This window comes from Battus philenor, unplaced genomic scaffold, assembly GCF_028537555.1.
Source record: "Battus philenor isolate CCGP_79_NKW_IND1 unplaced genomic scaffold, ilBatPhil1.0.hap1 SCAF_14, whole genome shotgun sequence".
Taxonomy (NCBI): Eukaryota; Metazoa; Arthropoda; class Insecta; order Lepidoptera; family Papilionidae; genus Battus; species Battus philenor.
In genome coordinates this window covers 2,906,477-2,919,271 of record NW_027181676.1, presented here as the reverse complement: position 1 = coordinate 2,919,271, position 12,795 = coordinate 2,906,477, and the positions used below count along the sequence as shown (strand labels likewise).

The window sequence follows — 12,795 nt, the reverse complement described above, 5'->3', positions numbered from 1 at the left end:
AGAAAATACGACGTTTGTTTTATATAAGAGATTTAACACAGGCGATGTCGTTTATTTATTTATTTATTTTCACTTTAACAATAAAATGTTTTTTAGTTATCTATGCTGTACAAACAGCTTTATAAATCTAAACAAAGAAACAATTTATGTAAAGGTATAAGAGGTGGTCTTATCGCACGAAGCGATCTCAACCAGACAACCTTTGGATATAAATGAGAGACAGGAAAGAGAGGGCAGTTACATTACATACTTACATATGTCGTTGTTTTACAGTAAAAGATTTTTTTGTACTTTCAAAAGTTATCAAATCGTAGTCATTATCATCATAATTTCAGATCAAGGTTCACTACTGAATATAGACCTCCCCCAATTTGATGGTGTTATTTGTTCCAATAGGCCCGGTTGAAAGCGGCCTCTAATAAAAGTCTTTTCATGACCTTATTGAGACCGTGTGTCCACCGACGCCACAAAGGCCGTCACCGCCACTTTAACTAGCAAAACCGCTGGGATTCTGTTGACTACTTTGTTCGTATCTTTTCATTCCTGTTACAGCATTTTTTACATTATCGAATTTATGGACATGAAATATTTTTTTTCCTTTATTTGAATTTTATTAAAAATACATTTAATTATTTAGTTAGTTAATATTCTTTATTGTACACGCTACAAAATATATACATAGTTGCATAATAGTAGAGCAAAAACCACTTAAATGACCACTTGAGGTAATTTCTTTTAGACAACTATGGTATGGAAACAGTAACAGTATAAATAACGGATAGTTAACGTGTATATATAGACAAAACTTACATATATACATCCATAAACATACATTCATATGTGTATAGACTTGTAATAAATATAACTTAAGCAAACTTAATTATTATTAAATAGCTATGTAATTTAAATGATAAATTTCATGAAAAAACTATAAAATGCATATTCCGGTACCGGGAATCGAACCCGAGCCTCCTGGGTGAGAGCCAGGTATCCTAGCCACTAGACCATACCGGATACAGCAAAGTTAGTGTTTTTTAACCATTACATCAAACGTTTGATGTGTATTTAATGTTATATGTGGTATAAGAATATGATGAATCTACAAAAATACATAAAATCGAAGTGTCTATTTAAAATTTTAAAATATCCGCATTTCACTACATGAATATGAATATAAATGGTACATATACCAAAATTATTTATTATTTAATTTTGTCTCTTTTTTTTTCCAGCTAATCTTAGAAATGGCTCACCGATTATGAATTTTGACTGGACTTATACTGTCCAATGTCTGATGTAATGAATAGTAACTTCGGCTACTTTTATTTCAGAAAAATTCTTTAACTAAAAAAAAAAAAAAACTAAATAATTCTTTTGTTTAATTTAACATGGACGAAGTCGCGGGCACAGCTTGTAACAAATAAATGAGAATTACTTTAATGTATATTAGTCAAGTACTTAAATATATATATATATATATATATATATATGTATAAATATATATTTATATATATGTATATGTATATAGTGTATATGTGTGTGCATCTGTGTATCTTTAATACCAACAAACAACGGAACTTCAAAACAATCCATATAGAATGTGCTGATAATTTATTTGAGGGAGATAATCAAAAAACAAACAAGCACAAACTTAATCTGACATATAGTCTCACGTATTACGTACGTATTGAAATTGGAAGTCTATTTTTCTTAAATATAGCTGAAAATAATTACCCTCTATATACAGCGTGATTGATTATTGATTTGAAAGCTTTAATGGCGTGAATACATGTTTCATTCATTATCAATTAATATATACAACACCCTACACATAAATTATTTGTTTCAGAATAAAGCGTTTTAAAAAATTAAGTAAAAAAAGCATACTATAATTAATTATTATTTACTATCTGTACTAACAAATTTTGTACTCCCAAAATTTATTGGCCTGCCGTATTCAAATGGAAAAATAAATTCATGTTATTTGAATTAATTTAAAAAATCATTCCATGATTCAATACACGTACAATTCTAATGTAAATATCACACGATAATATCATTAAGAATTGATATATGAATAAACACAAGTAATTTATTTTTAATTATTTCACCAACATATAAAGCTTCATGTAACGGTCAGAATCTGTTTTAAACGAGGTACATAATTCCAGGGCAGCCTGGCGTTGCAGAGGCATTCATATTATGTTTAAATGACGTAGGCATTTTTGCTTGCCAGCGTAAAAATTGGGTTTTCCTTGGATATTTGCCAACCTGTTATCACAAGAGGTAACATATGTTATGCACGAACAGATAACAATTTTCGATTTCCTTAACTTGTTATGACCCTTGTAATAAGTAAAAATGAGTTTTTATATTTATAAATTCGACGAAGATATAATAAATTTATGAATAATTATACGTATAAGACGAATATTAAAACAACCATAGCGTCATAAAGTCATATCTCACTAACGTTCTTGGACAATATTTGATATATAGCAATAGAAGCTCATGAAACGCCCACTACTGGCCATGGGCGTCCCACAGATTTATATCTTTACTCATAAAGTTGTGTATTTTATTTTATCTTCGCGAGACACCGATGCTCTTCCTTCGTATGTATACATAAATATATATATAATTATATATATAGTATGTACATAAACACACACACACACACACACACATATATATATATATATATATATATATATATATATATATATATATATATATATATATATATATATATATATATATATATTTGTGTGTGTATATATATATATAGTTATACACACATCTATATATATATAGATGTGTGTATAACTATAGTTTACGATTGTTATACTGTGCAAATACGAACTCTTATATATCATATAAAATAGTGAAGAAAAACCATAATCAAAACCGATCAATTATATAAATAAGCCAAAGCATTTTTGGCATACGATAAATTAACCTATTGAAAGATTAAAAGTGTAAATAAATCAAGAATTTAGAATATGCCGAGAAGAATTTTAGAGCTATAAATATTTTTTTTCTCCTATATTTCACAGACGTTAGCGTCCGTGCCTTTGCTTTTATAACAGCTATTTTAAATTTCGAGTTTTGTTTTGCTCGCGTTTCTGCATATCAGTGTTTACTGTCTTTGAAAGTATTCTTAACTTAAATCTTAGGTTTAAATATCTTGAATCTCACTGAACTACTAACTCTAGGCCCCACCCCTAAGAGGCCCGCCAGTGCGAATGAGTTGAAACGTGGTTTTTGCGTTTTAAGATGCCTAATGTCTTATCCTTGGATTAATTAGAAGTTTAGTTAAGATTATTTACGGGTACAGGGCTACCTTTCCTATCTCCCTAACGAAACGAACATCTATCCCTTAAGCAATAGAGCACCACATCTGTTAAGTTTTTAAAAAATATTGTTCCTACAAAATTTAATATTAATATCATTCTGTATGTTTAGAAATTCATTATATATGTATTCACTGTGACACAATAAAATTCCTTGCTAGCGTAAATTTGTCCCCAATTCAGGAGAAAGTTGAGATGGATCGTAAAGTTCCTAAAGGTCGGTATGAGGCAGTAAAAGTCGAACTACTTCCTGAAACGAATATCCCCTACTTCGATGTAAGCTTAAAAGTTCCGTTACGAATTGTATAGAAGATATACACATAGGCTTATCTTACAATTTTATCACTAAAAGCTATGCCTGAAATAGCATCAAAAGTTTATATTAAATAAAAGATAAAAACTTTGTTTTCTGACATAATTTGTATCTACTCATATAATCAAGTAGGAAATCTAATCTGAATATCTCATATACATTATCTTGAAAGTTTTCTTTGAAAAAGTATGATTCTATGTAAGAAACATCAATCATGGCTGTAAAAATATTTAATTAAATGAAGGTTTTATGCCATAAATAATTGACAAAATTCAATGTCCAAAAAAATTATAGTTTCAGTTTTTTATTTGAGTATTGCAAATACACTATAAATATATTAATTTGCTATATTTTCGAATTTGAAAAATTTAATTTTAATATATGCATCATACTGTATTTCTATACATGTAGTAAAAAGTTGTTATTTTATTGATACAAAATCATCAGAGTCATCAGAAATCATCAAAATATTATATATATATATATAATAGTATCACGTATATTGTTAGTACACATCTAATGTTTGATATAATTGTCAAAAAATACTGACTTTGCAGGATCCGGTATGATCTAGTGCCTAGGATACCTGGCTCTCACCCAGGAGGCTCGGGTTCGATTCCCGGTATCGGAAGATATTTTTAAATTTTCTAATAATGGCTTCAACGTGTCCTGCAGTGGATCTAGTCAGTGTCCTTACGACAGGTGTTAATGATAAGAAAACAAAAATGTTTATCTATTTTTTGTAAAATTTAGATTAGAAATATATTGGTCTCATTATCCAAATGGGTCGCTAATGTCACTTAAATGCCGCAAATACCATTGCATAGCACCTTGTGATGCAGCAAGCGATGACGGCAGACTGATGGAACGACGCGGCCTATGCTTCACCCCGTCTCTCCGAGCGTATACGGGGCTGTATAACGATTTCGGTAGCACTATAGCATTGAATTAAGTGATATACAAATTATATTTCAAAAGCAATTAATATACTTTGAAATTACATCTGCCATCGGATAACAATAATTTTATAATCAAACAATTGAAATATCGTCAAGCCGTACTAAGCGTTTTCATACTACTTTTATAGTACAAACAGTCAAGGTTTTTTCCAACTAACTATAACTTCGAAGTGTTCAAGTTAAGAGTAAATAGATTTCTTCTAGGCAACTGTGTAGCATCGCAGACCTCGTCATCGTTTAACATCAGGTAAGACTGAGGTCTAATGCTTTGCCAATAGTCGATATTAAAAAAAAATTACGCAATTTCCCCAGATTATGAGTTCAACTAATTACTTTCCACGTAAACCTCTCGTTTGTCTGTTTTTAGCAACATTTTTTTTTAATTTTTTGTAAAATATACTTATCGTTATTATGTAGTTTTGGGCGCTGTCGAAAGATGGCGCTAGTAGTTTACCCAAATATACGTAGATAAAGAGTCACCGCGCGGTAGAATCGTTACTAACCAAGAAGAATCGACATGTAGACAACATATCAAGGCATAAATGATAATAGAATCCTCTCATAATTCTCATAATTCTAATTACTACATTTTTTTTTACTATAATGAAATTTTTTACGTAATAAATTTATGCCAATTTATATATTTAGTGCTCATAATGTAATTTTATTCGATGTTTATTAGAGTGAGTGTACGTCCAAAAATTAATGGTTTCAGAAATAATATATAAAGTAATGATGTACCATAATACTAACACTGTGATCGCCAACTCGTCTGCCAAACATGACGATGTGGTATATCCCCTATAAACATCTTTGAGACAGGCTTATACCTTATAGCGGGCGCCTATGAGCTGAAACAACGACTCATGGGGTATTTTTTTAGATTCTGTGGGGCTTCTGTCCGGAGCACAAAAAAAGATTTGAGTATTCAATAAAAAGTAAACGATGTAAATTATTTTTGGAAGTATATGAGCTATAACAGAGAAATATTCTTAGTGGTGCTTCAAAAAAGGTGATATCAGCTTGACCGACATCATTCAAGTAATTGTAGCAATAACAAAACACTTCGAATTACGTATTTTATGAAAGTCTCAGAAAGCTTTTAGCAGTATAATCCGCTGCTAGACGTAAGATATTGGAAGGCATGGGTAGGGAGGGAGGAAGGGGTATTGCTCTGTTAACATGACTTGCAGATTGACGTGCGCAGTTGTTTTTATTCCACATGTATGCTAGGGAGATGCTGCTGTCCATCGTCGGTGTATTTTTTCTCTTAACCAGCTCCAACGACAACCACATGACTGAAGGTGAGGATTCTATTCGTAGGTACACCTCTGCTTTCATATCAATACACGAAATCACTTCGATAAGTCAAGCGTCTTCAGATAATAATAAAAAATAGTAACCAACCAATAAGATATAACGTTCGCTGTATAACCTGAGTGGACATTGAACAAGTCAAACTCGTTTATTTGGAAACTCTAATAGAACTTCGAACATCGTAAATTGCAGATGTTGTCTCCAACTTTCAAACTTTACTTACCGACTGTACGAATGCTCCGTCGAACAGTTCTTTTTTTATCTACATAAACTGATATGTGTGATATAATATGGTTTAAGAATATATGGTATAGTAAGAATATATATAGTTTAATTATACTACGATTCATACAGGGTGTTTGATTATAGGTGTGAAATATTTAAAGGGATGAATATAAAGCTCCTTTGCTGTCAAATAATTTATAGTATATTCCATCTAAAATCAACAAGTACAGAAATAACAACATTCTTACGTTTTGAAAATTCCAATTACTGTATATTTATATAAAAATTATTAACTTTTTACTATCTGTCCCTGAAGTTTTTTCACAGCCACAAGTTACAGGCTTGTTGCATTCACATTCACAAAACACTTTCAGAGTGATCAATTTATACTGAGTGATTGAAAATAGATGTAAAAGCTCTAAAGCTTTTTGCTTACATATGATCTATACATTTAATAGACCTATATATTTGTTAATATACATGCTTTACGTAAAATAGCATGACAAAAAAGAGAACCAGATTTAATTCTAGTTTTAAATTGGGCTCTTTTAGCATTCTTTTTATGGCAAAATTGTAAATGTGAATATAATTTGCTCAAAAACTCAACAAGTCGATAATCGTGCACAAGTTTTTGCAAATACTCGGCGAATTAATAAAGCGTAAACAAAAATAAAAGGTGGAGCCTACAAATCTCTCGGCACGTTTTGACTTGCACTGTCTTTAAAGTAGGGTAATTTGACAACGACAATCCGAGGCATTAGTTCATTATGAAAAAAGGACAATTTCCCAAAAAAGTTTGGGAATCTCTGGTACAATCAAAAATGATCTATCCATTCATTCGAGTAGTGGAAGCCCAGCGGTGGAGACCTAAGACTTGAAACGTAATTCACAGTTTGTGCATTAATTATATAGGGTTGCCACTGCTATCAAATAAGTTTCCAGAATATGGATGTCAAAATCCTTTACGTGCCAACACTGTGACCACTAACCCGCCTGCCAGGCGTGGCGATTATGGTCTATCCCACTATAAATATCTTTGGAGATGGTCTATGCTTTCCAGTGGGCGTCTAGAAGCTGAGACAAAGACGACGATCTTTTCGAGGCCCACTTTATACACTAACCTTTTGATTTTCGTTTTTCTACTGGGAGATTAAGCTCTCTGTCATAAAATCCGTCTTAAATAGTTTTTTGTACGTTTATTCAAAAAAAATTGAATCATATTTTAAAAATGATTTTAAATTTATTTTAATCCATTCATAAATAATCATAAAAATCCTGGATATATAAATATATAAATGTATGTTTTTAAAATAATAATAACCCAACACAGATCGGCGTTTCAGATCATTATTTTTCAACTTTTCATCGTGTCAACTTATCCTGACTACAGTAACACCGGATATAGTTAAATAAGTGTATAATTGTGCAAAAAAAATAACTAAATATCCGTGAATAATATTTTGGTTGTGAAATAAAAAAAATAGTTACGTAGTTAAAATGTTTTATTACATTTTTACAGTTATGTTATTAATACAAATTTAAACACATTGACATAAAGAATTACTTTTATTTTTAATATGTGATCGCGTCGATGTGAAATTCTATATGACAATAATATTGTACGGCCGTTTATTAAGTTCTTCGCCCACGACTCAGACGCTATGAAAACGCGTTACTGTCGCGCTTCTCTCGCGATGTAGAGAGAACCTCCGTTGTCTCCCAGACGCTATGCAGTAACGCGTTGGCATTGCTTCTGTAGCGCGCTGTAAATGCGACTAACAGGCCTTTAATAAACGTACGACAATATTGCTACAAAGGTCAAGTAAAAATATAAGTACACAATCGCCTCACTTACAGCACATAACGACAGGCCAACGTACATCGAATGCTGCAAGATGATAGTAAAGAAAGTAATGAAAATTAACAAAACAGATACAGGTCGATAGAAAAGAAATAAATAAACAGTTGAACCAATTAAATAAATAATCAATAATTCTTTGATATAGTAATAATAAATATATTTAAAATGATAAATAAGTATATACTATGAAAATAATTGAGATAACAAAACCTATGATATTAAGGAACGGGGCAAAGGAAGTGAGGCGACAAATGAATGTTAGTTAGTAAGGATAAGAAAGATAGAAATTGTAGAATTTAATTAGAAGAAAGATAGACCATAAGAAGAATAATATGAGAACATAGAAAGAAAAAAAAGAAAGCGACAAAATTATGAAAATAAAACAGACGACACTGTACACTAAAGATCCAAAAACCAACGCTACAAAAAGTCGACATGGGCCAACATGATTTCTCCAGTAATTGGATAACTTACATTTAATACGAGCTACAAGTTACAATTTGATGCAATTAGAAACAACGTCGAAAGCTAAGAACAAACAATTCACACGTATATATTGCTTTTTATACAAAGTTTACAAATTCTCAAGGAAGCCTTAAGTTAGAAAAGGACCAATATGTAGCTACTTCCGCCATGCAGCAGTAGTCGTGCAAAAAAGTGCACCGCCCGCCAGCCCGCTGATAAATGCGCATGCGGCAAACAATGCGAATTACACAACTACCACCGCAAAAAAAAACGCCTAAATCCATTATAAATTGAAAGTATTCTTAAATTATTTATATTCATATAACGCTCCATTGAGGAGCTTACAATATTTCATTTAAGAACATAGCTAACATATGTAATATATAATTTTTTTTCAATAAAGGTTTTGGTAAAACTTATATGGCAAAAAACACGTGTTTCCTATAAGTAGTCAATGTATATTGCAATAATTTCTTGGTAAAAAAGAAACTCTATTTACACATATAATACATGAGGTTAGAAGTGGTAGTGGACAGGGCAAAACTCTTTAAAAACTGATGGCCGTTGTTGCCCAAAAATACTTCTGCGGCCACCACAAGTCTGTAGACGCAATGTGGTAGATCTCCCACGGGGTGGAATGACGACATAGTTAAAGTAGTGGGAAGTCATTGTGGCAGTCTTTGGAGGAGACCTTTGCCTTGCAATAGAGCTTTATCATCTGATATAATGATGAAATATATCATATCAATATTTCCCGTACCTTTAACAAAGCGACCGAGAATAATCCAATTAATGCTTTACAGTTTATTTTTCTGAAAATCTTTTGCTTTTAGGTGATTTAACAAAAACAATTGGTTAGTGATTTCTTGATTAAACAATAGTTATAACCTTACCGACATTACAACCGTGCAGCAGTATTACAATCTAAAATTGACTAGATTAATTTTGCTACTATTGATATATAGGTAAAATATTTAAATAAGAACAAGTACAAACTCTTCAGATAATTTGATCATGGCTCTGTTGTTATAAAAGTTCGCTTCTCACAAGAGACCACTAATTTGAATAAGAACAATCACGTAAGAAGTGCAAATACTGATAAATTTAAGAACCAGCTTTTTGTTCACCTCGAACATTTCAAAAACGTTAAAATCCATTTCCCATATTTCGGTCAGTTCTATGAACATTTTAGTTTGCTGTCTCATATTCTTTGGGAGATCATGGTAAATTACCATGTTTTTTAAACTTGTTTTTATTTCTTCCCTAGCTTCCAAAACCTTTTCACAGTAGTAAGATATAAAGATGATGGAGCTCACCTCACCTATGTTCCAATAAGTCGTCGTTAATAAATTTAAAAGAAATTTATCATTGTTTTTTATTTTTACTAAGCTTAAAGATGACCAGAACACTATGAGAATGAATACAAAAGCTGATACGATCGCCATTAGTATAATAAGATTGTATATATCATTTATCATTTTAAATGCTTCACCCACATTAATGAACGCTGATGCCAGATCAAGTATTTTGTTATTTCTATCAGAAACTTGACCAATAAAATTATAACATTTATCAGATTTATCTTTCTTTAACATTGTAGTTGCGTAAGTCATTCGCTGATTCCGATCGCTAATAAACTTTATAAAATACTTCTTCATCAACTCTAACCGTTGTCGGAGAAAAAACATCATTTCACAGAACAAAATTATTTCTATTTTTCTTGCGAAATATATAGCGCTAAATAATATATCTATTTGGCCTTGTAATAAAATGGTTACAGTGGCCATTAAAATGCAGAAAAGTATAAATATCACAAATAATTTCTTACATTCGCTGCTCGAGTTCTTGTAAAAGCTGTCGTTCATGCGTACATGCAATGAAATATCGATATTAGCTAATATTTCGAGTACTTTCTGGTTATCCTGAGCGTGAAAAAATATCACCGCAAAGTTCGTTAATGCAAATTGAAGTACTGCAGCTATCCAGTGAAGTGTAAAAATTAAGTTTCCCAACACATCTCTCTCATTAACCAGAACTTTCACTTTAGGCACAATGCAAACAATGGTGGCTATTGATATCCATAACAAAGTTATTATTACAGCAATGATTTTCATTCGCAGATTGATCGGCGTCAGAGATCGTCCAATGACACGATACCTGATTATTCCGTAACAATACTCGATTACCAGCGAAAGCTTCATGTTGTTCACCATGTCATCGCTTATTTGAGCCACGTTTCTTTCATAGTTCATTTTAATTATGTTCAGAGGTTGTTCTGCTTTCGTACGACAGTTCCGTTGTTCATTAGAATTAAATTCGACTATTGTATTAATGGAACCATGAAAACTTTGTTGCGTCGATTATGTTAATTGTTTCAATTCACCTTGATGCCATATTGAACGAAATATCATTATTAATTCATTTCAACCGACAACATCATGTCAGACGATAGACGTTCACTGCTGTGTTTATATTAAGCTTTGAAGTCTAAGATTAAATGAAAAATAACTAACAAATTTCTATTTTAGTTGCAATTATTGATTTAACTCTAATCAACACTTACTTAGTACCTATTTCTTCCATAGCGGGTCAAATGACCAACAAAACGTGACTTTATATTTCTTGCTTGAATGTATAAAACATGGTTGTTAGGAAGGAAATATCATAAATTCAAATTCCTATTAAGAACGCAAAAAGTAAGGATTTTGGTACATTGCTCATTACATTTTTTGCATTTTTAATGTAAAATTTCAAAATAGGTTATTTGACCCCTTGTGCTATGATTTAGTGTTAAAATATCTAAATAATCACCACTAACACATTTAAAGAATCACAATAAATTTGATCACGGAAATTAGCACGTTCTTATATGACTCCACTGATTTGAATAAAAATAATGAGGTAAGAAGTACATATACTAATAAATTTAAGAACTATCTTTTTGTCTATCTGGAACATATTAGAAACGTGAAATTCCATTGGCCATGTTTCGATGAGTTCTATGAACACTTTTGTTTGTCGTCTCATATGCTTTGGTAGATCATCATAAATTATGATGTTATTCAAAATCACTTTTATTTCTTCTCTTGCTTTCAACACCTTTTCGCAGTAGTAAGAAACGAATATGATAGAGCCTAGTTCAACAGCGATCCAAAAAAATGTTGTAATTAAATTGATTGCTATTTTGTCGCTGCTAATTACTTTCAAAAAACTTAAAGAAGTATAGAATATTGAGAGGATGACTAGAAAAGCTGAGATAATCATCAACAGGATGATGAAATTATATATATCATTAATTAATTTAAAAGCTTGGCCTGCATTATCATAAGCTGTTGCCAGATCAAGTATTTTCTTATTCCTATCAGAAACTCGGCCAATAAAATTAATGCATTTATCACGTTTTGCGTTGTTAATTAACTTTCTAGATGTGTAACTCATTTCTTTGTTCCGATAAGACAAAAACGTTATAAAATATTCCTTTATCAACAGAAGCCTTTGTCTTAGAAAATACATGATTTCAGCAAACACAATGATTTCTATTTTTCTTTCCAAATATGCAACTAGGAATATAACACCCTTTATATCTATACGCACATTTACGTAACAGTTTACTGTAAACATTAAGAAACTAAAAATAATAAATAGAACAAATAATTTTTTACATACGTCTTTTGAGGTCTTATAGAATGTATCGTTCATGCTTGCGTGCAATAAGATGTCGATTTTAGCGAAAGTTTCTATTACTCTTTGATTATCCTGAGCGTGGATAGACAACACCGTAAAGTTTGTAAATCCATAATCAAGGCCAAGTATCGTCCACTGCAGTGCGAACAGTATATTTGTTTTCACCATAATGTGATTGTACAGGGCCTTTACATTCGGTATGATGCCCATAATGCAGATCGTGGTAATCCATACAGAAGTTATGATAAAAGCAATTATTTTCATGCGCAAATCGATCGGCGTCAAAGATCGTCCGTTGATGCGATACCTTAATATCCCGTAACAATACTCAATAATCAACGAAGGCTTCATACCATCCACTATTCTATCGCTTATATGTGCAACTGCGTTTCTTCTATTCTTCATTTCAATTGCCTTTGACATTCGTCTGCTTTTATACGTTACTGGATTGCAAATGCATTTTTTTAATACAATTACTATTTTTTTAATGAAATAGGTAATCATACATTTTGTGCTCGTTATAAATAGCTATTGTATTAATTAAAAGAAAACAAATGATTACATTACTTCGAAACGGATGGATCGATTGTTCATTTCCTAATGGACATTTGCTTGTTG

The 12,795-nt window shown here is 31.4% G+C and overlaps 2 protein-coding genes and 2 non-coding genes across 4 annotated transcripts; 1 reads left to right on the top strand and 3 right to left on the bottom strand.

Annotated features, from left to right (window-relative positions):
- Positions 1-942: 942 nt before the first annotated feature.
- Positions 943-1,014, bottom strand: TRNAE-CUC (transfer RNA glutamic acid (anticodon CUC)). Its single transcript has one exon. It is a non-coding gene; the product is annotated as a tRNA-Glu (tRNA).
- A 3,211-nt stretch (positions 1,015-4,225) lies between these two features.
- TRNAE-CUC (transfer RNA glutamic acid (anticodon CUC)) lies at positions 4,226-4,297 on the top strand. Its single transcript has one exon. It is a non-coding gene; the product is annotated as a tRNA-Glu (tRNA).
- A 5,239-nt stretch (positions 4,298-9,536) lies between these two features.
- On the bottom strand, positions 9,537-10,745 carry LOC137918506 (uncharacterized). Its single transcript, XM_068761326.1, has one exon. The coding sequence runs from the start codon at positions 10,743-10,745 to the stop codon at positions 9,537-9,539; it is 1,209 nt and encodes a 402-aa protein (XP_068617427.1).
- Positions 10,746-11,358: 613 nt separating this feature from the next.
- Positions 11,359-12,582, bottom strand: LOC137918504 (uncharacterized). The gene is made up of 2 exons (XM_068761325.1): positions 12,531-12,582; positions 11,359-12,077 (listed from the first exon to the last, which is right to left on the bottom strand). Exons 1-2 carry the CDS (start codon positions 12,580-12,582, stop codon positions 11,359-11,361), a joined length of 771 nt encoding a protein of 256 aa, XP_068617426.1.
- Between the last annotated feature and the right edge of the window lie 213 nt (positions 12,583-12,795).